Raw genomic sequence first — 25,448 nt, 5'->3', positions numbered from 1 at the left:
CCACCATGTAATTAATCAAATATTAACTTTTTGACGCTATTTATATTAATAATATTAATTGTCGAACTATTTACTACCTCAAAACACCAAAACTTTGTCCATTAATAATCCTTTTGTCAATAAAAACCTTAAATTAGACCACACCGGTCTTACGATTGTCTTAAGAAATGTGCAATTTTGTACTGAGATGGTGCACTGGTTTCATTTTATGTTTGTATCAAATAAGATAAACATAATAATTGCATTATTTTCATGACAAAATTAATCTCTTGGCTCTAAAGATTAATTAGTACGTTAATTTGCGTATTTTCATTTGTAATTATTTTCCAAAACTGATAAACAATGTAGCTGGTCATCGCTTACCTTATGTAAAAGAAATGTTGAAACCGAATTATTTGAAAATAACGTAAAAATTATCCAAAGTGTACATCGGGCACAACTAAAATACATTTTGGATTACAAATTTCCTTCCACACTTACATATTCGTATAATATGCTGCCGCGCATACAAAATAAGAAAAACCAGTTCACCTGTCCAAGTGTTGTTGTTGTTGATGAACCGTTTTTTTTTTCGTTTCTTTGAGAGTTACGTTAAGTTAAAATAAAATAAATTTACTCTTATAGAGAGTTGAGTTCGTTGCTTTACATTAAAGTCAATGGTTTCTTACGAAACTTAGAGGTTCCTCACTCTCAGTTCGTTTATATCTTTCGTTTCGTACGGTTCGTTTATGGTGTTTATCTGGGGAACGGCTGCATGTAAAATTTCCTATGCCATTTTTATTCGGATAACATTTGCAACCAGAGAACATTTTCACTAATTCGTTCATTGTAAATTTATGTTGCTCGAATGTTTGAACAATTTATGAATGTTTGCGCGAAGTAAATGAAAATTGTTGATAACATTAAAGTTTTTGGTGAAAACGCCGTTTTATGGATATAAAGTGAAATTGCGTTAAACATTTTGGATAACATAACTCCACGTTTCATCATATGGTAGCCATATAATATACTACATACATCAAGCATTGACAATTCGGATTATGATTATGATTTTTTTCGTGGTAGGCGTTTCGTACTAGTAGTGAGGTATGCATTTTAATTAAATTTTTGTAATACAGTTATATTTTTGAATGACACGGTTTAATATCTAACAACACTATGAGTTACGGTGGGAATGATAATTTTCTCTATTTTCTTAACCGCGATAACCAACTTGTATTTGAATATGAACAATGAAATTTCGAATATCGGGACTTCTATATAGAGACTCTTTCGCAATAAATTTTTGCAACAATGTCACCATTTGCACGTTGAATAAAAAATCTTAAGAATCCGTGGGTATTGGCTAAAATATCATTCCTTGGATAATTTGCCGATAAATAATACCGTGAAGTGAAGGACTATTTTCGCATTTATAAAGCTAAAATATCACCTTGATACAAGAGCGAACCACAAAAAAAGAGATACGTGTAGGAGGCTGAGAAGGTATAATACGATGAACCTGAAAACCATTATTACATTATTGGTATTGGTAACAGTGCAGCCAAGCATTACAAATGACGAGATATTATTTAATAAATTTTTGCAATTCTTTGATACGAAATTCATATTTATGTTCTGTCTATGACCAGTAAACCACTTAATCCGTAAAGCCTACATTACTCAAATAAAATTTATTACATTCATTTGAAAGTGAATGGATTTATTATTATTTTCATATAATAAACCCTCCAGAGACCGATCCATTTGAATCTGTGCAATGTATAATACGTATCTTGTATTGCAAGTTGCAAAAGAGATAGATGACTATTTTATGATTGCACTTGTTGTAGTTACTGTAATTATATATACGTGTGTAGAGTGTTGCTTATTAGATGCTTAACTATTTTATATCCATTTTGTTTGCCATAAAATAAATGAGAGCATAATAACATAGCGCTGAGTTTAGAAGTAATTTTCATTATAACAATTTATCTCGTAATATTATCTTAAAGTGCATTCATACCAACACAATAATTATTAACAATTTTTTTTCTTATCGAGAAAATATGTATTTTCTGCCGTTTTTCTTTTTTTTTTAATAAAAGAAAAAGAAAAGAAATTAAAATTAATAAAATATTTTCATTTTTATATGCATTGTGAGAATGGAAGATAGAAAGCAAAACGGAAAAATGTAGGGAGAAAATGTATCGATGAGATGATCCACCTCACCTCATAATAACATAAATGTGTAGTGCAAGTGCATACTTGTTACTTGTTTAAAAAAAAAACGATGCGAAAAGAATGCTAGGTGATCTGGGAACGATTTGCTGGAAAGTTTTAATTAACAAAATCAATTACGTTTTAAATGCCTTGTCTACATAATAATTCAGTGGACAGGAAGAACTACTTGCTTTATTTTGTTGTTTTGTTTCGTGCTTTTTAGTGTGTCGCTTATTGTTTGATAGAAAATCTTTTACTTCATTTGTTTTAACTTGCATTTTTGTCAATAAATGAAAACACAATCCACAATTCATTTTGCTCATTTGTCGTTTTCATGATGCTGATCGGTTAAAAAATCAATTCAATTTGGTTCGGTTGCTTACGCCGGCTGCCAAATTCAATCAAAAGTTTGATTTTTTATTAGATTGTCACATATTTGGATGTTGTTGTGCAAACATATTTGAATTATAACAAGATCCATCTTCATGGCTAAATAATGCAAATATTCTATTAGCGCTTCGAGCTTATGTTTCATGTTCAAAAAAGAAAACCAAATTAAACATAAACATTACAGTAAATCTTATTGGAATCTTTCGTTTGGCCCGCGGCGCCAGCAACACAAAATAGTACATTTTCTACCTTGGTGTATATTTCGAGAATAACTTCGTATGTACAATTGTATATAACGAGCGCCAGCGAGTGTATATACAATTGTACATAAGAAGTGATTCGAGAAATATACACCAAGGTAGAACAATGTTTTATCTCCTGCAAGCTGATATTTCATACATTAGCGAAATAACCACAAAAATTTGGATTTAAAATTAATTAATTAAGCATGTTGTTTTAAAACGCATTCACAACAAAAAAAACATCATACAGAGAATCCTTTATTTACTTACTCACACACATATACTATCCACCTCAACATTTCGTTCAAATCACATCATTCCGACTACTCTGATTATTTGATCGATGTAGAAGTGACTAACGAACCACTACCGACACCAATTGCATCGCGTTATGTGATTTGTTGGCGTTGTCAAGAATTCTACTCAATACATTGAAACCACTTTAGTTGGGGATGCTGTCCCCTGAACATCTTGTTCAAAACTGATTTTATTTTGCTCTTAGACACAATTCTGACTCACTATTTTCTCGGTTTTCTTCGATCCATTTCAGTCAATTCGCCTTCTTGATTTCTTAGCAAAACAATTCATACAATCCTCGACATACTCCCACCTTTAACATTTTCTACCATTAGTAGAATTGTTAAACCATAAGCCTTTAACTATCTCCAACCATTAAATCGATCATTGTCCAATAAGTGCCATTCCACTTGTCAACATGTATGAACTTTCGTCTATTGCCACTAGTCTTTTCAGATATGAATATTTTTCCAATCCATAATTCTCAGGCCAATTGTTCTGGAGGTTGCGGAGCATTCTTATTGTCCAACCAATTTTCGGTTCCGGTACTGTAGTCGTTCTAAGCTCGTTCTTTTAACTGTTTCTTTTTATTTTCGCCACATTGTACTAATTAGACCAACTGATGTCGTGAACTTTTATGTTTTGTAAAAACCATTTCTCTGTTTTGTAACGTTACGAATCACGAATTTAAGGAATTGTGCTTGCTCCCACCATTGAATTGAATATTTATTCGTTCTGAGTGACCAACAGCCCAGAGGTTTCTTGAGAGATATTGTACTGCCTGTGTCCAATCCACACTCTGGTGAGCTGACTCCGGACACATCCCCAGTACATATCTGACCTCCACTGTTCGACCATTCCATTTTCTTGTGTCGATGTTGTTTCAATTTTTTCAATACCACCATATAGCAGACGTTTGTTAGGTTTGATGTAATATAATAGTTCCTTTTCCATTCCATCTGCTTTTTGAATTTCCATGCTTCTTTGTCTGATATATTTTTCCTTGTTTCCGAGCAGTCAATCAAATTGTATCTTTTGAAAAAATCAAATTCTGCCAAATGGCTCCCTTGTCCTTATCTTTGGAATGACCAAACCAATGTTTCTATTTTGAAAATTGGATGCTGCCAAACGGTTCTTCGAATAATCGATCAATGTTTCCCTTTTGAAAACTTGATTCTGCAAATCTTCTAGCATTCATGACCATCACTCAATTAAATTCTTGTCTTTCGAGTAACTGATGTGTTACGCAACCGTATTCTTTCTGGTCAACCATGCATTCGTGTCGTCCTGCACTCCTTTTCTTAGCTTATTTCTTCTCATTAACTTCTTCATCTGTTCTTCTTCTTATCTTACATTTCTTCCATTGTTCTCTTCTTCTTGACCAAACCGATTTGTAACATACAAATTGGGTGCTGCCAACTATTCTTTCATTACACTCTGAGATCGAGATCTCTACTGATTGCCCCAGCCTGATAAATCTAACATTATTCTTTCTTTCCATTGCTTCTCACCACCTTTGACCAAACCAATTTGTCTTACACAAATTGAATGCTGCCAAAACTAATACCTCTTCTCATCCTTCAACAGAACTTACTTTCATAAACATTCTCTTTAACTTTTCTACGCTTTCTTTAATCCTCATTCCAAACCTAAGTTTTTTCCTTTCTCCTCTTTACGGCACACCTTTCAATTCTTTCGTTCTACACTTAATCTTTGACTAAACCAATCTTTCAGTACTCTATTTAGAGTACCACTCACGCTTGAAGTGTCTTCCTACTTCATTACCTATCCTTCTTTCGCTACCTGTTGCTTCTCAGATCTACTATTACCGCACGTTGGGTCACCTGCAACTCAGGAAGCTTTAAAATTCACTTTTAACCGATCGTTCTCGTCTAGCCAACTCTCGTCGACCCTCTTCCCTAACATCGTTTACTCTAACGACCAAATGACGTTTCTCTGTCTGATTCCCCTTACGACGTCATTCCTTCTAATTCCCTTTTTTAAAAAAAATTGCCTCCACTAAGAGAAATTTGAAATATGTTCACGCTTAAATTACAGATATATAAAATCAATTCAACGAACATAAATGAGCTCATCAAAAATTATAAAAAAAAAACCGCTATAAAATGAGCATGAATAATTTTGAATTTCTCTTAAAACAGCAGAGTCCCTGAGTCCCTAAATTATTTCCAAGCCAAATAACCCACGTTTCAAAGCAGATACTCTCAATCACTCTCAGCTCGGTCATCCTGGTCGAAAACGAACGGTCAAACGATTAGTCATTGATGTAACTAACTTTACGATTCTGGTTATTTCCACTTCTTTCGCCTTTTTAGCAAACGATTTCATCAGTTGATTCCCTTGTCCAACGACTGAATTTTAAAGATGATTCTGCAACTGTTGCAACTGTTGGCCATCCAACGAGTGAAGGAAAATGATTCTGCCTGATTGCAAATCCAACGACAAACTCTAAATTCTCCATATGCTGAAGTGCTCGAATCCTCTATACTGTCTCCGCGTCTGTCGCATTGGTAGCGAATGGTTTCAGCCAGGGTACATCCTAATCATTGAATGTGTGAGGTCGGACGACAAAACGACTTCAAATGTCGCCAGACCGGACAGTTCTGGTCAGTCTGATAGTAATTGTGCATGAATAAATAGTTGCCACCGTCATACTCGACCCATTTTTCTTAACAGCTCACACCTTTCAGCTGAATATGCACATTCAATTCTATCCGTTTTGTAACCGATACTCGAGTTCAATTTTTCACTTAACATAGAACGAAATTATCACAAATTATCGCGTTGGGAGAGTCACTGACAGGATTATTTTCCTGTTGTTTTCCTGCTGCGCCACTTGTCAAGAATTCTACTCAATACATTGAAACCACTTTAGTTGGGGATGCTGTCCCCTGAACATCTTGTTCAAAACTGATTTTATTTTGCTCTTAGACACAATTCTGACTCACTATTTTCTCGGTTTTCTTCGATCCATTTCAGTCAATTCGCCTTCTTGATTTCTTAGCAAAACAATTCATACAATCCTCGACAGGCGTAGTGGCCAGCATGTTTGGTTGATATGCTGCTGGTCCCGTGTTCGCTTCCGCCGTTCGGCGATTTTTTTTTTTTTTTCAAATATATAGATGGAAAGTAAATTTACCCTAGGTGGGTTATGTGTGAATTATCCAATCGTATAGGCTGTGGTTATGTATGTGTTTGTGTTTATATGCAGAAACGCGTAATGTATGAAATATCAGCTTGCAGGAGATAAAATAAATAAATTTGTCGTACTGTTTAACAGCCTTTTAATATTACTCGTGTTTCTAGTGTTTCTGGTGCTCTTTAATAGTAGATTATTCACCTCTGTCACTCATTTTGGTTATTTGTGACATTGAGTGTAAAGTATTTACATCGTGAGCCTAATAAAATTCTTTACTCCGAGATTGATACAACGTTTTATGCAACAGAGGCATCTAAAGGTCGCAGTCGAAAATTATAAAAAAAAATTACATCCATTTATCTAAGTAAAAAATTGTCATGTCTTTTAGTGCTTGTCTAATATTTGAACAACATCTTAGGTTCAATCGTCTTTGAACTCTACTTATTCACTCAAATTTATTTCGACAAAAACGTTATTTACAACACAAAGTGGATTCAGCAATGCTCTCTATTCCATCGACGACATCCAGTGTGAAAGTAAAAGTTGTGCTAATTAAAAATTCATTTAAAATTTGCTACCAAATTCGTAAAAGAGTTTGTCAAACGTTGAATATGAATCATAAGTAGATGAGTTTATATCGATTTTAAACTATTGTGATCGAAAGAAAAGTATTTTATACTCGAATTAGGCATCATCTTCTGTTATATTTTGGCAGTGGCCGATAGCAAAAACTTTCGACATTTCATTTTCTTTTTAAATTCGATTGTTAAAATTCAGTTAAATTAATGACCTCCTAAACTAAAAATGTAAACCCATTATCATATGTTTGATTTACTTAATTTTATTAAGATGTTATGCTACCAAGCAAGTCCAACACACTTGGTGCTATTATATACACACAAAAATGCCTAATTTAAATAATAAAAAATTTCTTTCTGCACATCTCAGGCTTTGATATTTACATTTTTGTATTATGTGTTACGCTTATGTATATATCTATTCGCAGAATTTATTTTATTTTTATTTATTTTCTTCTTTTTTTAATTTAATTTTCAATTCAGTTATTCAGTAAAAAAATACATTTATAAAATTTCCGTTGAACCCGTTATATAAAATCAAAGAAACATTTTTTTGTTCGTGCCTTTTACAGTGAAATAAAGAAGTTTCAATAATGCACCATTCGACATGTTGTATGAATCGAAAAAATTTGTGATGAGTGTAACGTATACACATCATACTGTCTGCTCAAGTTTGTGACTTGTGACGAGTAAAACGAGATCTGCAGCCTCTAGCAAATCTTAAATATGCGAGTTATCTGACGATGTATACTGGCATTACCATTTTCGTTCATTAGGAAAATTATTTAATGCTGATATTACATGTACGCGTAATTATTGTAATTTTAGCTAAATGATCTATCATCAATCATATATCAGTATATATTTATAGTATTTACCAAAGAATATTGAGGAATTTTCTGCAACACAACATGCAAATAGTGAGTGACAGTGTCCATGTATATTGAATTTCGTGCAAGGAAAATAATCATTGACATAAGTAGGGGTGAAAGGCAGGAAAGTCCAGTTTTTGTTTGAGTTTCGTTTCGAGAAGAAGAAGAAATCTTTCATTTTTGTCTCGAGAATCTCATATGAAGAAGACGTGGAAATACGTTTCAACGCATATAACAAGTATAGATGTTTTTGCGGACTGACTATTTAAATATTACTTTACTACTGTTAGTTGCATAGTTATTTACGTATCTGTTGTGGACTGTATGTTCTAGGCAATTTCGCAAATTGTAGCCCGAACGTAGTGCGACTATCAAAAAGAAATCACTTTTTCATGTCTTGGGCATAAATTACAGAATTTTTATCGTAAATTAGACCCTCAGCTCAGCATAAAAAGTTGTATACGCATCTGTTGTGGACAATTTATTTTAAGCACTTTCGCTTGTCGTTTTTAGCGTTGTCATCACTTTGAAATCAGTAATAACTCAACAAGAATGCATTTTTTTTCAGGTTAGTACTATGTCTTACCCTTCACCTACACCTTCTAAAATGGGGGGTAGAACATACCATTAACTTAAAAAAGGGCATTTTTCCAATGAAAGTAAACCAGGTACACTGACAAAAAAGTTGTCAGATTATTACCTGTGACAGATCATGCACGTTAGTAAGCGGGCGTGACGCAAGTCCACTACCAAAAATGTTTTACAAAAAAAAAATTGGGGACGGCGGAGCATATTTACAGCAACTTTTTGACTTCTCCCCTCAAACTAAGACATCTGGAATCTACGAATCCATACGAGTTCAACGAACTATCACACGTTGCTGCAGCTTCAAAATTGGCCGAGATATTGAACTTCGAAATATGATTTATAAATTTTTTGGGTCAATTTTTTGTTGATAAAACTTTCGCCTCATAAAGGGTGACGATATCAGTTATTTTGTAAGTAGAAACAGAGACTTGCGTCACGATTACACCCTTTAGGGTTTTTTGGCGGATAATCTTTCTCCAGGTAATGTAATTTCTCATACAAAAACAGCATTACTTGTCACAGATAATGTGATTTTTGTATGAAAAATTACATTACCTGGGGACGCAACCGTCAACTTTTTTCTCAGTGTATGGTCTATTCATACAATCCTCCGCTCCATACAAAGTTTGACATTCGACAATACCTTGTGTTGACGTTCAATGCATTTCTCGAGTTATTAGTGATTTTAAGTGATGACAGCACTGGAAAAACGTGACGTCATTTATGTGCGACACCTAAAACATTTCTGGAATAAAATTTAAAATTCCAAAACTTTTGGAAGCTTTTTTTCATATATCTATTCAATCAGGTTGTCTTTGCGCGTAGAGTTTTTCGTTACAACAATTCACAATTAAATTGGATTTTTTGGTTGTACAGAAATACAGATTTCAGATAGATCCGCGACATTTAAGATCAGATTTCATGATTATCTGTTTCATGTGTTCAGATTTCAGATCGGATAAGATCAGTAGAGAAGAGATCTGAAACGGAATCTAATTGACTTTCTTCAGTTTCAGATCAGATCAGAACAAACTGTACTAAGCTCTACAGGCGTACATTATTTTAACTGTTAGCGGAAGGTGAACTCGTACTCCTACTAACAAAATTTCAATTAATAAATATTATGCCTTCACAGAATGTAAACCCTATACCAAGCTACCATACCATTGTCCTTAAATATTATTTTTTTAATCGATTAGCTCCATACATTCTTCAAAGATCATTAGTGCTTCTCGTTGATCAATGCAAATTGAATTTACAATTTGAATGGAATAAATCATCTGAACGGATTTAATGTTCATAAATTTGACCTTTGGGTGACCTTCTCAAATGTTTTTGAATAAATTTCCAACCAAAGAAGTAAACGAAAATGGGCTGAACACATTTCAATATAAATGAATTCAATATTTTTCATATTACTACATTGACTTACGAAATTGCTTGATTCTCAAGCCCATGGGCAATGAACTTGATGAAGACTTTTTTTTTCATTTAACTTTTAGATTGTTATATTTTACTCTGTATATAAATTTTTGTAGACATATAAATTGAGAGCTATGTACGTTCATATACGAAGAATGAATGGCGTAAGACAAGATTATATTGTACGTTGTACGTAGGCATCTCCATTTAACTTTTTTTTTATGAACCGACAATACACAAAAGCGTTTAAATTTCAAAGATATAATTACAGATGCTGTTTTCCGTATTTGAAATTGATGTTGTATATAATGTGTAATACGTTGCGGAGTGTGTATAACGCAATTGGTAGCTTATTTTTTCTGTATTTATTTTAGAATGCTCTCTTTCATGTTGGAGGAAACCATATTTTTCTTTACTGAATCGATCTGTTCATATGGATGGAATTGATGTTTAAATTGGAAATTAATTGTAGAGTTTAAGATATTTGTTAACACACTTAACTGTTACTAATTTCATTATTTAATTCGCTGAAGAATTCCATTCTTGTATATGTAGCGATTACATTGGAAAAGTTTACAGTTATATAGCGACGCCACACGATGTTCTTATCGCCATGATATTTTTGCCCCTATTATTTCTTAAAGCCATTCACAGCCGGCGACCATATCATTAAGACAAATATCGAATTTATTTTTTGATTCTACGGATTCAATTAAAATATTTCATTTATTTTAAGATGTTATATAGGACCCCACCCCAGAATCTTTTACTTCATTAGTTTTAACATGCAATTTACTATATTACCAGCCAGACTTATTTGCTTCTGTCGGTTACACAACCAAATCGAGTTGGTTACACTATATGCGTGGAGAGACATGATACCCAACACTCTTGATAACCTGCTTCAACAAATGCCTGAGTGGCAGTCTAGTTTTCGTTTAAAACTTGTGTCGGTCTAGTTGAAATTTAATGTAATCACTAACCACTCAACATCATTAAAACCATGTATATTGTGGCTTCATATTAAGTAATTAAATTACATTTTTTATGTATGGTTAGTATGGTTGATGATAAGAAAGAAGAAAAAATAAATGGAAAGAGAACACTTCATGCTACATGAAAAATTAAAATTAAACGACACATTACAACTGTTTATTCGCACATATTTGAATTTATGTAACGTTACTTGCTCTCAACACTTCTCGAACACTGCCTATACATTATTTGTTTTGGTACACATGATTTCCCATTCGGCTATAAAATCGTATGTGGAATGGTGTTTCGTTAGTACATTGGAAACGAGTTTCGCTTTACAAAATTCACGTTTTATTCAGTTGGGATTAAAGTCTCTTCTTTCCACACCGTACATTTGAGTGAAAGTTTCTAGGTCATAAAAACATACGAAACCATTCTGTGATTGATACGCGCCTATTTCTCGATGAATTTTTATCAACTTAATGACAACATACAAGTGTGCGTCTTTCAATCATAAACTATGGTCGATATCAATACGATGTGTATTTGGTTTCTTCGCCAGTATCATGACCGCAAATAACACGACAAAACAAAAACTTTTTCTTTCGATTTTATTGTAAACTTTGTTAGAGAAACTAAGTCTTTCATTTGAACTGGGTATATTCGACTAGTTCGTTAGTTATGCGCTCGTCTCGTACATAACATTCATTAATCAACGTAATAATTTTCACTTTTATTTTGACTGAAAGTTTTTATCAAAAAAAAACTACTTCGTTACGGTCGTATGTACCACTGGTGGTTTAAATGCTTAGAAAAAGCCATATTTAAATTTTGTTCAAATATCCAATCGTTGCTGGTAAATTGAATTGATTTTTTTTCATTGTTGGTTTAGTCTTAGATACCGAATTGATTGAGTAGGTGAGACGAACCTTAAGTTTACGCTTCCACAATTTAAGGTGCTGTTTCTGGGCTTGACTCCTACACATATAATTGCAGCTTCTTTCCATCTAACAATTGTAACCTTTTAAGAACTGCTAATCATCTGTTATCGACTTTTTTTAACGTGTCGACTTTGAAGAATAAGAAGTTGAAACTTTAATAATTAATTTACCATTTCCAATGACTCAGTGATATTTTCATTTAAGAAGCTCCGACTAAATGAGTGAGATATTGCAACATTGAGATTTGTTCATTCAACAATGAACCAACAATGTGTTATCGACAGTAACGTCTAAAGAACCGATATGTTCTGATCAGTGTCTCTCAGGGCCTATTTTTAGAAATTTTTTCCAAAATTAAAAAAAAAAATTGCCAACAATTTCCAAAAGCTGCGAACGTCCAAAAACCGAATTTTTCCACCATTTCGAACGGTTTTGGCAACTCCTAAACGGTGTTGAGGAATTTCGCGCCGCGTCACAATAACTCACAAAATGTCATTTTACTTATACAAAATGTGTCATTTTGTCAATTATTGTGAATGACGCGGCGCGAAATTGCTAGCAGCCAGCGTCAATAATCAAACAAAACCGTTGAGAGTCGGCTGAAACACAAGGGTGAGCTCCGGAGTTGCCAAAACTGTTCGAAATGATGGAAAAATTCGCAGTTTTTGGAAATTTTTGGCAATTTTTTGAAAATTTGTAAAAATTTTCCAAATTTTTTTTCAAAAAAGGCATTGGTCTTTTGTAGCAAAATTAATAAAATGATTCTGTATCGAATATGGTTATGGTCACATTAAACAAATGAAGTATCAGATAATCTGATTCAGATTTGATAATTACAACGCACTGGATTTCAGGTTAATTAATTAAGGTTAAGGCTATACCACGGTAGTAAATTGATATTTCGTATCCAGATAAGTAAAAGTGTCCGAGGGCTTCGTGATACGAAATATCAATTTATTTCCCGAGTGCAGTATATCGTTTTACTTTACGAACGATGTAAAAAAAATCTCTAGGGAGGGAAACGCCACTTTACATCCCCAGTAAAATAAAAACATTGAATTGAATAGAAGGAGGCATCAGCGTTGTAGCGTTTAATTTTGTAAAATAACTCACAAGAATTTTCTTTGAAAAAATTCGTCTTAGCTTAAGCAGCATATACAAAACGAATAAATTGGTTCCGTGTATCACCAACAAAACTAAGTCAAAATTGCTTTTTATTTTTTCAATTCACAAAAAGCTAAAAAAAATTAATTCGTTTTTTCCATTGTTTATTGATGTTTTACAGAGGTTGGTGTTGCATAAAGACGTAAATAGAGTTCGTTTGTTGACTCGTTGGCTATGTTAATTTCATCAATACACAAGCAGAACACTTTAAGATAGAAACAAACGAAGATGACATCAAAATATGATCGAATTAAATCGGAATGTAAGAAAAAAAATATATTGTGGGAAGATCCCGACTTTCAGGCGGTACAAACATCGGTTTTCTACTACCAAACACCGCCTTTCACATTCCAATGGAAGAGGTTAGCGGACATTTCCGGTACACCGATGTTTATGAGTGATGGAGAAAATTTCGATATTATACCGGGGAAAATGGGTAAGGACACCTATAGGTCCACAGTTGCCAATGGAAGACATTTTTTTAGTTTTCATTTCATTCAGGTGATCGTTGGCTGGTTTCCTGTTTGGGCGTTTTGTATTCACTGAAAAACCTGTTCTATAGAGTCGTACCTGCCGATCAAAATTTTGAAAATTCATACGGAGTTTTTCGATTCCGTCTGTGGTGGTGTGGTGAATGGGTCGAAGTTCTGGTCGACGACAGATTACCAACGATAAATGGAAAACTGGCGTTTTTGCAACCGCATAAATCGAATTGTTACTGGGCAGCGCTGTTGGAGAAAGCTATTGCAAAGTAAGCTGAAGATAATTTGATAAAATAATTCATTCTAATTTATGATTGTGTTTAGACTGCATGGATCATACGAAGCATTAAAATATGGAACACGATCGGATGGATTAAGTGATCTAACTGGAGGAATTGTTGAAACGATTCCAGTGAAATCAGGCAGCGATTCAATAAGACCAGCAATCCTACGATCCATCCTAGACACAACATGCATAATTACTTGTATAGCAATCAAAGGAAATAGTTCGCAGTTCAAATCACAGCCAGAGAAATTGTCAAACGGTATCGGCATTGGCGTGAGTTATCGACTATGTTCACTGGACAAAGTCGAAAACATGATGGGTGATTCCGTGCAACTGGTACGACTCAAAGATCCGTTGGCTTCGGAAACATTTGGAACAAAGACTGGATTTAATGGCGAATGGTCAGCAATGTCGAATGCGTGGGATAAGGTTTCGATACAAGAACGAGACAGACTACTAGGACAACTGGATGTCGGGGAGTTTTGGATGTCTTTTATGTCACTGACGGAGACGTTTACCAATTTGGAGTGCATTCATTTGGACACCGACACAGCCAAGGATGAATTATCGCTATCCGATCGACCTAGACGATGGTCAATGAAAATGTTTCAGGGGTACTGGAGGAAAGGTGTTTCGGCTGGAGGCTGTCGAAATCATGATTCGTTTCACATCAATCCTCAGCTGCAGCTTTTTGTTACGGACAAGGAAGATGTCATAATTGCTTTGAACCAGCACACTGCTGTCGAGCCAAAGGTTATTGGATTTACGATGTACAAGCTTACAAACGGTAGGTCTTTGTGAACGTTCAATTTCCTCGCCACATATTCGATAGAATATAGCGACTGACATGTTCTAATTTTTTTTACAGTCAAAAATAAGGTGTCAGAGTCATTATCGAAAGAATTTTTCAAGAGTCAAGTTAGTTTTATTAACTCTGATTATGGGAATTCAAGGCATGTGAGCTACCGGTGTAATCTAGATGTAGGAAAATATTTACTTATGGCAACGACTTATGAACCAGGCGAAGAATCCGGTAAGTAAATCGATGCTGTTGCCCTTCTCAATCCCTTCTAATCACTTGAATCAAATACTTACAGGCTACACAGTTCGTATACTAGGCAATTCATTGAAGTTAGCCCAATTAGAAACGCAAACAATGATGCTCCTCGACCCATTCCCTCCAATAAGCAGTTTAAAGAATGAATCTGATGCGGTCAAAGAGAAACGATGTCAATACGAACCAGTTTTTATGCAACTAGCTGATGAGAACAAGTAATGAAATGACATGAGATAATGTAACTCGTTCTATTGATAGTTTGCTCTTATTTTAGAACCATCAACTCCTTCGAATTGCAAGAGCTTCTAGAGGCTTGCCTCCCGAACGATTACATCAAAAGTTGTGCTAGTCTTGATATTTGTCGACAAATTGTTTCGCTTGTTGATGTGAGTACTGTACTTAAATACATTTATCGGAAGCAATATCGTTTTCGTAACGCAGGCGAGAAAATAGTAATTTTCTCCCCTCCGCTGAAACTGCGGAAGCCTTTGTTGTGAAAAGAGTTGTGTTTAACTCGGGAAAAAAGATGGAAATTCCTCTGGCAGCAACACCCTGGAAATGCAATTTCCAACTTTTCTTCCCTCGTTGAACAAATAACTTTATCTAGAGAGACTAAGGGTAAAAATCCATTTTCTCCATCAGAAAACCGGAATGGGACGAATAAATTTCCTGCAATTTAAAACATTCATCGTCAACCTGAAAACGTGGCAGGGTGTGTTCAAAATCTATACAAAGGAGAAAAGTGGAATCTTGAGAGCGGAAAGACTTCGTGATGCTTTGTACGATGTTGGATTTCAGTTAAGCAGTGATATTATGTCCATATTAATGCTGAGATACATGAGAAAGGATGGCACTTTGCGCATGGGCGATTTTTGCTCAGCAATTTTACATTTAACAACAGCTTTCGGTGCGTAGACTTAAACGAATTAGAAAATTTTTTCATTCACTTCACGCACATTTTTGTTACAGAAATTTTTCAACGGAAGGATCACGATCAAGACAATTTAATAAAAATTGAAATGGTGGATGTAAGAACTTCACATATAGTTTGCTTGAACAAATTATGTTAACCTATGAATTTATTGCAGTGGATAAAATCGGTGCTCAGATGTTAATCGATTATTAACCCTCTGGAAACTGCTCTGGAAATCGGTCACAGTTTTATTTATTAAAATATTTTTAATGGAAACCATGTTAATATATTTGTAAATTTTTTGTTTTTATCACTAAGCTCGCTCATATAATTGTATAAAATACATTAAATTTAATAAAAACGAAAAAAAGCTTTACTCTAATTTTGAGAAGCATCAGATTTTTAAAAACTTCCTTCGCGTCTTAACTGTTTTGAGGGATTCTTTTGAATCTCGACTGACCGAAATCGGAGCTATTTATTCCGGGACTTTTTTTCATATTATTATTATATTTCTGATCTTCCATACCTGGCTGGTTGTCATACGATCAATAATAAACCTGGCTGGTTGTAAGTGGTTAAAAGTCTAAAAATTAGGTTTTGTAGGCCGGATTTCATTTCCATAAGGTGGCGAGGACACGGGTGTGTATGGGTTCGTTGGAAAGCTGAAGTCGAGTACTCCTGGGGCAAATATTACGATCATAAAATTTGATGATAAACGGCCGAGAATATGACCCCCAGACAATTTTTCAAAATCGATTTAGCCTCGATGTTATGAGTGTGGAGGACCTCAGCTTTACAGCGATACGCATATTTAGTAGTTTGGCGGAGTGAAACACAGTTTTCATCTGCTACGTAGTCACGTGCCAAACTACTAAATATGGGTATCGGTATAAAACTGAGGTCCTCCACTGGAGGACTCCTCCACAATCATAATAAGTAATAATTTAATCAAATAATTGCATTAGTGAGGTCACAGCTCTCATCAAAGTTCACCGAGGTTTTCTAAATTCTGATAAATTTTCTGGAGGTCATATTCCGCCGATTTCGTTCACTCGAAATTCAAAAGAATCACTCTTTGGAGTTTGAGTTTCATTTTTTTCGGTAGACCCGTGGAGATATGAAATATTTGAGCATCGGTATCAGACAAAAAACTCTTCGAAGAGGAAGGGTGACATAAGTTTGTTGCTTACAAAAATATTGCTATCACAAAATGTGACGCTTAAAGCTACCATTTTTACAACACATAGACACCATATAACTTTTGTAATCGGCCAGTTACATGGCCTCTTTGTAAGGGAAGTACAGAGAATGTAATAATTGTGATTTAAATTCAAGGAAAAAGTTGCAATGTAAAAAAATGTTTTCATTAAATCGGAATAAAAATGTCTTACCGCAGAATCTGAAGATGCCAACTGTACTGAGTTGAAAAGTTTTTTTTTTACTTTTCCCATCCGTTTTCTTTTCACTCAACTTGTATAATACTGTTGGTATCGAAGTCAGTTCGAATCGAACGAGATAACATGCAAACAAATTAATAATTCTAAACAAAATTTCAAAACCAACACATTTTCTGTTTTGAGCTTTTTCAGTGTTTTGCGATTTTTGAATGTATTTTTAAAGTGAAATCAAGAACTCGCGTAAAACATAAAAACAGAAAATATATCGGTTTTCAGAATTCCGTGCGTGTAAAACTTTAAAATCTAAATTTGAGTAAAATATATTGCTATTCCTCCGACTCTGACTAAAGTTGATGCCTGCAACGGATCTGACTCTCCATGTAATTGATCAAATGGTGATCAGGCGAATTGTTGCTCAGGTCTAAAACCAAAAAACATAAAGCAGCGTCTGGTGTAATTGGACAGTTTTCTGAATTAAGCTGTGGCTGACTGTCTTTTCCAAATAAGTTCACAAGAAATGGATTAATTTGGATGAAATAAAATTTTATCAAGTCTATTCGAAAGTATGAGGAACACCTGTAAAATGAAGGTAGTATTCAGATGAGTATGAAATGCAGATGTACTTATTCTTGTCATCTGTGAAATTAGTTTGTTTTATTAATCCGATACTACCAGCTCGCTCTAAACGTCTACAAACCGTGATAATTCGTGGGTACGAAATCTGAATATTCCAAATAAGTGAAAATGGCCGATTGTTGAAAAAGCAGAATGAAGTCACAGTAGTCGAAAAAGAAGTCGAGGAAAATGATGCCCGAAAATGGTTGAAGCCGAAGAAAATTCAGTGGAAAATGGTTACGTTGAGGCTGCACCGACAAAGAACGGTGATGTGGAAGAAACATAAGAGGAAGAAGAAGACAAAGAACAATTCAAGGATGGGAAAGAAAAAGCCAAAAATGGTGATTCAACAGATGCTCCAGAATAAACTGCAGAAACACACATGAAGAGATCGAACTTATCAGAAAAAAGGCTCAGTTGCAGCTTATTTCAACAATCTAAATGTTGAAATACGTAAAAATGGCTGATATAGCTGAAAATGCAGAATGAAATCACAGTAGTCGAAAAAGAAGACGAGAAAAAAGGATGAACCGAAAGTGGTTGAAGCCGACGAAAATTCAGTAGAAAATGGCCACGTGGAGGCTGCTCCGACAAAGAACGGTGATGTGAGCGTCAGAAGAAACTGCAGTGACACATTGTCCGATAGTTTCGATTTTTTTATGTGCACATAAAGAAATCGAAACTATCAGAAAAAATCCACATTTGCAGCTTATTTCAGCACACACAGACCGTGATAATTCGTTGGAACGACATCTAAATGTTCCAAATAAGTAAAAATGGCCGATATAGCTGAAAATACAGAATGAAATCCCAGTAGTTCCGAAAGCGGTTGAAGCAGACGAGAATTCAGTAGAAAATGGCCACGCTGCTCCGACAAGAACGGTGATGTGGTGTAAGAAACAGAGGAGGAGGAAGAGGAAGACAAAAAAAAATCCAAGGATGGCAAGTAAGAAGTTAAAAATGGTGATTCAACAGACGCTCCAGAAGAAATGTTCCAAATATGTGAAAATGGCCGATGTTTCTGAAAATGTAGAATGAAATCGCAGTGATTGCTGCTCCGAAAGTGGTTGAAGCAGACAAAAAAAATCCAAGGATGTCAAATAAGAAGTTAAAGATGGTGATTCGACAAACGCTCCAGAATAAATGTTCCGAATATGTGAAAATGGCCGATATTGCTGAAAATGCAGAATTGAATCTCAGTAGCGGACGAAAATTCAGTAGAAAAATCCCACGAGGCTGCTCCGATAAAAACGGCGAATAAGTGAAAATGGCTGATATTGAAAATGCAGAATGAAAATTCAGAAGTCGTGGAAAATGATCATCTTCCAGGAATTATTTTTTGAATTACCATGAACATGATGAAATTTTCTAAGACGACAAAATACAAAACCCATTTGAACGGCAAGCGTACTCAATGGTGTTTTTTTTTGTTGAAAGTGTTTAGTGGCAGATCTTCTGCTTCTAGTTTTACTTTATCAAATGACCTTAGCTAGAGGTCACTCGATCAATTGATAAATATTTTCGTGCTCATTTCCGTTTTCTGCATTGACTGGTGGTCCCAGAGGAAATTACACATTATAAAACATAATTAACAGCAATTTATTGGTTTTTATCAGCACAACACTTTCGCATTGTTAAACTCGTCCAGCTTCAAAACGATGTTTTCTTTCTGGTGCTCTGTTCCTGATTTGTGGCTCTTCGAATTCTTCTCGTCGTAATGGGTTCTTGACTCGAGTGTCACGGACATCATCAGCGGTTATTGAGTATTCGCCGATCAAAGACGACGAAACATCGGCCTTACCACTGGGATTGTACTGTGGTCCGTTACCAATCGGATCAATCTCTTCCCTAAAAAATGTTTGTTAGACATTGTACCCTTTGTACGAATATATCAATGAATTTAAGTACTTGGTAACACGGTATCCATGCTCATCAGCTTCGTAATGGACAGTACGTCTGAAGAAACCATCACTGTACGAGTACATGCCTTTTAACGCCAAACCGTCGCTAACACAAACAAATTGTGAAAAGGGTCTCTAAAATCACCAAAATGTAATTGTTTACTTACCGAACTTCCTGACGACTAATTGCATGGTCATTGATGGTATCTTGGACAGACGAATCAAAACTGTAGTGAGCATTCTCAGCCTGTTTTCTCAAATATCTAGCAGTTTCGGCGTCCTCTTCATCAGTATGGACAACTTGTTGTCTGACTGGTGTGCTCGGAACTGGGATACGAGTCTGTTGTCGTTGTAGAAATGCTTGTGGAATATTTTCTGGTTCATTCTCTTCCAATGGTTCTTCGACACGAATTCGTTGAAGACGGGGACGAGATCGAGGCCGAGAAATATGTGACTGCCGCAGGGGTTGGTTATTGATTTGAACGATCGGTATATTCGGATCATTCAAAGGATCTACCGGATAATCAGCTGGCAGACCGCCAATATTTGTTGGTCCTTGATTCTGTCTATCTCTGATCGATTGGGCGACCGACAGTCGGAAATTACGAGCTACTTCATCATTGAGATCGGATGCTCTTTGCTGTGGAATATTAAAATTGTAAAGTCAATTAGGCTGCCGCCATTATGAACTAAGATTAATTTGCATATCAATTAATTTTTGTTGAATTATATCGATACCATGCCATCACACTATGCTTCAGCGCAAAGAAAACTTGTTTCAGTGTCTACGATCGTGCAAATTTCGTATGACAATATACAATAGGTAGTATGAGTGTAATGGGTCTAGTTTTATATTGAATAACAACCGAACCAACATCAGTTATCGATCAACATTCAAACCAGTCACAAACGGAGGTTTTAAAATAGTTTCAAAATCGTAAAAATATTTTAGTTTCGGAATTTTTTTTTATTTTTGCAACCGACAAAAAGCAGAATGGGTAAGTGAATATTCATATAGGTGAATGCAAATTGTTTGGTGGAATTTATTATGCATTGACCGCATAATAATACTGATCAAATTCCGATAAAACAATCCAACAAAAGTTAAATTAAAATCACGAATGTTATCAGGTCAGATCGGAATAAAAAATTAAATTCTCAAACTCGAAAAAAAGAAATGCGCATTATTAGCACACCGAGTGCAATTGAATTCTTCTTCGATTCAATTAAAATTAATTCAAAGTTATTTCAGTTTCAGCAATGCCATTTCGGCCATTAATTTAAAGGCTAATTGAATGGATGGTCATTTAATTTAATTTTCATTGATTCTACTTCGCTGCAATTATCTTCCCGATCTGTAAATAACTTTAATCTGAAAGAAATTATTTTTTTTGCAGCAAATTTAACGTTAATTGTTGGAATATGTCTTACATTTATTGCAGTGGTATATGCAAGTAAGTATTTACTCAAGAAGTCTTAGGTGAGTCAAAATAAAAAAAAAATTGTTTACTGAACAGTCAATGGTGACTGTCCACTATCCAGCCAACACACATCTTGCTCGCCGAAATGTCTTCAAGACTCTGAATGCTCAAGCATTGGTGGAAAATGTTGCCCGAACTTGTGCAACTATAAATCTTGTGTGAGGCCAAAAGTTGGTTCCAACACTGCTGGAAGTGGCTACAAAGGAAGTAGTACAAAAATCATATTCATTCAATGAATTTCTGTACCATTTTGAAATTTTAAAATCAATTTCAGCTGGCGGAGCCGGAGCTTACTGTGGAAATGTTAAATGCAATGCGTACGAGAAATGTGATTTGGATAAATCAACGAAACGAATGAAATGTGTCCGAGCATAAAGTTTTCCCATTGTGACTCTAATGTTGCCATTTATTTCGAATAAAATTATTATCAGCAACAAAGTTTTAGTTTTAGCATACCTGTGACTGTGACTGTATATGAATTTCTGGTTGGACTTCACGCTGTGGTGAATGTATGGTTTGAGCAGGAAAATTTTGAACTTGTTGGAAAGTTTGTCCACTGACCAAACCGATGGCAATGCCTAGTATAACAATTTTAATTTTTATCATTTTCTTTTTACTTCGATACGAACACTGTGTAAATATGAACTGCACTAATTGGTAATTAGTTTTTGACAAAGGTCTTATATGTCAACTGAACCATTCGTTATAGTTATTGAAACTGGGGGTAGGATGTGGTCAACTTGAACACAAAAATTAGTTTCAAAATTGCAGTTTTTGATGTCACATAAACGAGTGTTATTTTAACATTACCAATACCTGCACCTGCTTGGAACAGGAATTCGCCTAAATAATGTTTACGCCGGGCAAAATGTTATCACTACTTTCACTCTACTGCGTATAATTTAGGTAATTATTTAGTAATACCTCATGAGTTGCTGAAACTTGCATCTTTTTGCTAATTGCAAGTTGCAAGAAAGTGATGAAATCAAAAAAATTTAATTATTTGACCAGAGGAAAGATGGTGATGCCTCTAGTTGTTGTATTGCTTACATACGCGACCAAGAATGAAAACAAAGATTACTTGTTGTTGTGGATGCCTTGCATTCGACCAGAGTTACTGGTCATCTTCATGGCTGTTTATTTAGAAAATTTCAGATTAATTAACACTTTTTCTTGCTTTCAATAAATTAGCAACTTACGCTAATGTTCAATATTAAATATCACAGACAATTGCCGTTTAGTTAAGTACTATTTGGACAAAATGTCCAACTTCTATTATCACACAGTGACTAAAATGTAAACAATTTGGCGTGACTATTATGTAACGAAATGTCATTACTGTCTAAACATCTGTTCTACCGATTCAAAGGATTGTTCGCTTTCAGTTGATGATGTGTGCAGTGGTGTCGGACTTCTGATGTTTTGGTTCCTGAGACTCTTGCCAATCATTTTCTTTTTGATCAGGTTGTACACAACCGGTGAGACATGTTTCGCATCTTTTTTGAAGTTGACCACGGATTGTTCATTGAGAATTATGTGGTTCGCTTCATGAATCTTTAGCAAGCCTCGGGTGCGCACTTTACGAAGAATTTTTGCGCTATTGAAGTCGAACTGGTGTTGGGTTGTACTTACATGTCTGACCAGCGCCGTTTTTGTCGGTTTCTTGGCTACATTCGCCACATCCTTTTCATGCTGGCTACATCTTTCCGAAAGGCAACGGGAAGTTTCACCAATGTAAGATACCCTGCACTGGATGCATGGAATGCCATAGACTACGTTGGATTGTTGTGCGTCTTCGACCTTGTCTTTCATATTCGTGAAGGCTTGCGATACCTTGCAAGGTGGCCGGAAGGCTAACTTCAGCTGTGGTGCGTGTACTTTCAGTTGTGTTTTGATGGTTTCCGAGACTCCTTCAATGTATGTTATTCCAGCGTATCCCAATGCTCTTTTCGGGTATTTTGGAGGCGGTGTTGTGGTCATCTCCTTAAAGCTGATTTCTTTCGGTTCATGCATAGTGGAATTTGCCAGAGGTCCTTTTCGTTCTGGTGGTTTCGTAGCATCCAAAAATGGGTAGCTTTTCTGTTCACGGGAAACGTTACCAAATTTGTACTTGTTCGTGACCTCACTAACCATTTTATCAATCATTTTCGGTGGAAAGCTGTTTTTTGTCAAAATCTGTTTGACCGTGTGCAGGTTGCTTTCGTGAAACGAACGGTGACTTACCGAGAACACTCGCTTGATGAAGGACTTAGCGACATTTCGGACCATGTTTTTCGGATGTTTTGCATGGAAGTTCAGAATGCGATTGGACGCAATGGCCTTGTGGTACCAATTCGTTTTGAGCTGGGTGCCTTCATTGTACACTTTCAGGTCTAAGAAGTTGATGGAACGGGTGGTCATGTCCTGAACTTCGACAGTGAACTGTACATTTTCATCGTAGCTATTCAATTTGTTCTTCAGAGTCTCAATCTTGCTTTCAGGGATTGACGTGAGGTGATCGTCTACATATGTGGACCAAAAGTCCGGATCAAGCTTGAGGTCTTCGATAGCTCGGTTCACAAATTCCTCGATGACCCGTTCGACCAAAATTGGTGCAAGCGACGAGCCCATGAACATGCCTCTGTTTTGGCGATAGCATTTGCCTTTATATGTGAAATAGTTGGCTTTGTTCAGACAGATTTCGAGCATCTTCATGAATTTGTCTTTGGGTATCGGAGTGTGTTCTTCGACCAGGTGGAAATCTCGGCTAATGATTTCGAGTGCTAGCTTCGTTGGGATGTTTCCAAAGCAATTGACCACATCAAAAGACACCAATACGTTTCCAGCCGTTATGTTGATTCCTTTCATCTGCTTGACGAATTGCTGGGCGTTTTTCACTGAATACTTCGAGGTGAATGATTTCCTTAGTATGGTAGCCAGAAAACGCGACACTTTGTAAGCTGCAGAATTGACAGTTGATACGATGAGTCGTACAGGATTACCTTCTTTGTGATACTTTATCTGAGCAAACAGTCTGGGCCGGATGGCATTGAACGTTTTCAGACTGGTTTTCAGTTTAGCTTGCAAAATGTTGGCTTTATACAAATTGTCTAAGCATCGGTTTAACGCATTGGCCACTGTCTTCGTAGGATCGGTTTCTATCGGTGTGAAAGCTTCCAAATCGCTGAGCAGTTCTTCTATTTTGCGATGATAGTCCTCTTTGTTGGATATAATGGTAACGTTGCCTTTGTCACTGTTGGATACCATTAGATTCGGATGTTGCTGGAGGAATTCTCTAGTTTTCTTGAAGGCTCTCTGGAGAAATCTATCAATTCGCGTCAGCTTTTTGACTTGCTTTGAAAATTTCGCAATCGAGTAAACAGCTTCTCCTCTCGCTGTTCGTTGTGATTCGATCGGTACTTCACGTTGTATTGCTAGTTCGACGTCAGAGGCAAGATCGATTATTGGGTCTGTGTTCGGTTCGATGGAAAATTTCGGGCCCAAGCTGAGAACGGTACGCATATCCTGTGGAATCTCCACATCTGTGAGATTTTTGATGAAGCTGTCATCCACTTGGATGTCTGGTGGATGATCTTGCGTTTGGGTGAGTCTGACGAACTTTTGGTGTACTCTTGCATTAGCTCGCATTAGCTCGTCGCTTGCACCAATTTTGGTCGAACGGGTCATCGAGGAATTTGTGAACCGAGCTATCGAAGACCTCAAGCTTGATCCGGACTTTTGGTCCACATATGTAGACGATCACCTCACGTCAATCCCTGAAAGCAAGATTGAGACTCTGAAGAACAAATTGAATAGCTACGATGAAAATGTACAGTTCACTGTCGAAGTTCAGGACATGACCACCCGTTCCATCAACTTCTTAGACCTGAAAGTGTACAATGAAGGCACCCAGCTCAAAACGAATTGGTACCACAAGGCCATTGCGTCCAATCGCATTCTGAACTTCCATGCAAAACATCCGAAAAACATGGTCCGAAATGTCGCTAAGTCCTTCATCAAGCGAGTGTTCTCGGTAAGTCACCGTTCGTTTCACGAAAGCAACCTGCACACGGTCAAACAGATTTTGACAAAAAACAGCTTTCCACCGAAAATGATTGATAAAATGGTTAGTGAGGTCACGAACAAGTACAAATTTGGTAACGTTTCCCGTGAACAGAAAAGCTACCCATTTTTGGATGCTACGAAACCACCAGAACGAAAAGGACCTCTGGCAAATTCCACTATGCATGAACCGAAAGAAATCAGCTTTAAGGAGATGACCACAACACCGCCTCCAAAATACCCGAAAAGAGCATTGGGATACGCTGGAATAACATACATTGAAGGAGTCTCGGAAACCATCAAAACACAACTGAAAGTACACGCACCACAGCTGAAGTTAGCCTTCCGGCCACCTTGCAAGGTATCGCAAGCCTTCACGAATATGAAAGACAAGGTCGAAGACGCACAACAATCCAACGTAGTCTATGGCATTCCATGCATCCA

At 36.0% G+C, this 25,448-nt stretch overlaps 4 protein-coding genes across 5 annotated transcripts; 2 read left to right on the top strand and 2 right to left on the bottom strand.

Moving 5' to 3' along the window:
* Positions 1-698: 698 nt before the first annotated feature.
* LOC119071170 (calpain-C) lies at positions 699-15,959 on the top strand. Its single transcript, XM_037175932.1, has 10 exons — positions 699-1,086; positions 12,953-13,267; positions 13,333-13,582; positions 13,638-14,386; positions 14,468-14,632; positions 14,697-14,871; positions 14,931-15,042; positions 15,299-15,563; positions 15,626-15,684; positions 15,745-15,959. Exons 2-10 carry the CDS (start codon positions 13,060-13,062, stop codon positions 15,769-15,771), a joined length of 2,010 nt encoding a protein of 669 aa, XP_037031827.1. The 5' UTR covers positions 699-1,086; positions 12,953-13,059; the 3' UTR covers positions 15,772-15,959.
* Positions 15,960-19,162: 3,203 nt separating this feature from the next.
* Positions 19,163-21,637, bottom strand: LOC119071271. The gene is made up of 4 exons (XM_037176136.1): positions 21,420-21,637; positions 19,650-20,122; positions 19,490-19,588; positions 19,163-19,429 (listed from the first exon to the last, which is right to left on the bottom strand). Exons 1-4 carry the CDS (start codon positions 21,567-21,569, stop codon positions 19,216-19,218), a joined length of 936 nt encoding a protein of 311 aa, XP_037032031.1. The 5' UTR covers positions 21,570-21,637; the 3' UTR covers positions 19,163-19,215.
* On the top strand, positions 20,343-21,401 carry LOC119071337 (WAP, Kazal, immunoglobulin, Kunitz and NTR domain-containing protein). Of its 2 annotated transcripts, none has more exons than XM_037176222.1 (4): positions 20,343-20,480; positions 20,880-20,936; positions 21,000-21,173; positions 21,238-21,401. In XM_037176222.1, exons 1-4 carry the CDS (start codon positions 20,477-20,479, stop codon positions 21,336-21,338), a joined length of 336 nt encoding a protein of 111 aa, XP_037032117.1. In that variant the 5' UTR covers positions 20,343-20,476; the 3' UTR covers positions 21,339-21,401. The 2 variants fall into 2 exon arrangements, with proteins under 2 accessions (XP_037032117.1, XP_037032118.1); XM_037176223.1 differs by having other exon boundaries at positions 20,350-20,480; positions 21,000-21,170.
* Positions 21,638-22,298: 661 nt separating the features above from the next.
* Positions 22,299-24,629, bottom strand: LOC119071404. The gene has a single exon (XM_037176282.1). It carries the CDS (start codon positions 24,627-24,629, stop codon positions 22,299-22,301), a length of 2,331 nt encoding a protein of 776 aa, XP_037032177.1.
* Between the last annotated feature and the right edge of the window lie 819 nt (positions 24,630-25,448).

Source organism: Bradysia coprophila, assembly GCF_014529535.1.
Source record: "Bradysia coprophila strain Holo2 chromosome IV unlocalized genomic scaffold, BU_Bcop_v1 contig_144, whole genome shotgun sequence".
NCBI lineage: Eukaryota > Metazoa > Arthropoda > Insecta > Diptera > Sciaridae > Bradysia > Bradysia coprophila.
Note: the sequence above shows the minus strand (reverse complement) of the source record. Positions and strands in the feature narration are given on the sequence as shown.

Excerpts from the sequence above, each read along its gene's own strand:
- LOC119071337 (XM_037176222.1), top strand. Across the intron at positions 20,937-20,999 it reads TATTGCAGTGGTATATGCAA|TCAATGGTGACTGTCCACTA; the intron begins GTAAGTATTTAC and ends TTTACTGAACAG. Across the intron at positions 21,174-21,237 it reads AAGTGGCTACAAAGGAAGTA|CTGGCGGAGCCGGAGCTTAC; the intron begins GTACAAAAATCA and ends AATCAATTTCAG.
- LOC119071170 (XM_037175932.1), top strand. The coding sequence starts at position 13,060 with ATGACATCAAAATATGATCGAATTAAATCGGAATGTAAGAAAAAAAAT. Across the intron at positions 14,633-14,696 it reads TGAACCAGGCGAAGAATCCG|GCTACACAGTTCGTATACTA; the intron begins GTAAGTAAATCG and ends AAATACTTACAG. Across the intron at positions 15,564-15,625 it reads ACATTTAACAACAGCTTTCG|AAATTTTTCAACGGAAGGAT; the intron begins GTGCGTAGACTT and ends TTTTTGTTACAG.
- LOC119071271 (XM_037176136.1), bottom strand. The coding sequence starts at position 21,569 with ATGATAAAAATTAAAATTGTTATACTAGGCATTGCCATCGGTTTGGTC. Across the intron at positions 20,123-21,419 it reads ATATACAGTCACAGTCACAG|CAAAGAGCATCCGATCTCAA; the intron begins GTATGCTAAAAC and ends AATATTCCACAG. Across the intron at positions 19,430-19,489 it reads CATGGATACCGTGTTACCAA|GGAAGAGATTGATCCGATTG; the intron begins GTACTTAAATTC and ends AACATTTTTTAG.
- LOC119071404 (XM_037176282.1), bottom strand. The coding sequence starts at position 24,629 with ATGACCCGTTCGACCAAAATTGGTGCAAGCGACGAGCTAATGCGAGCT.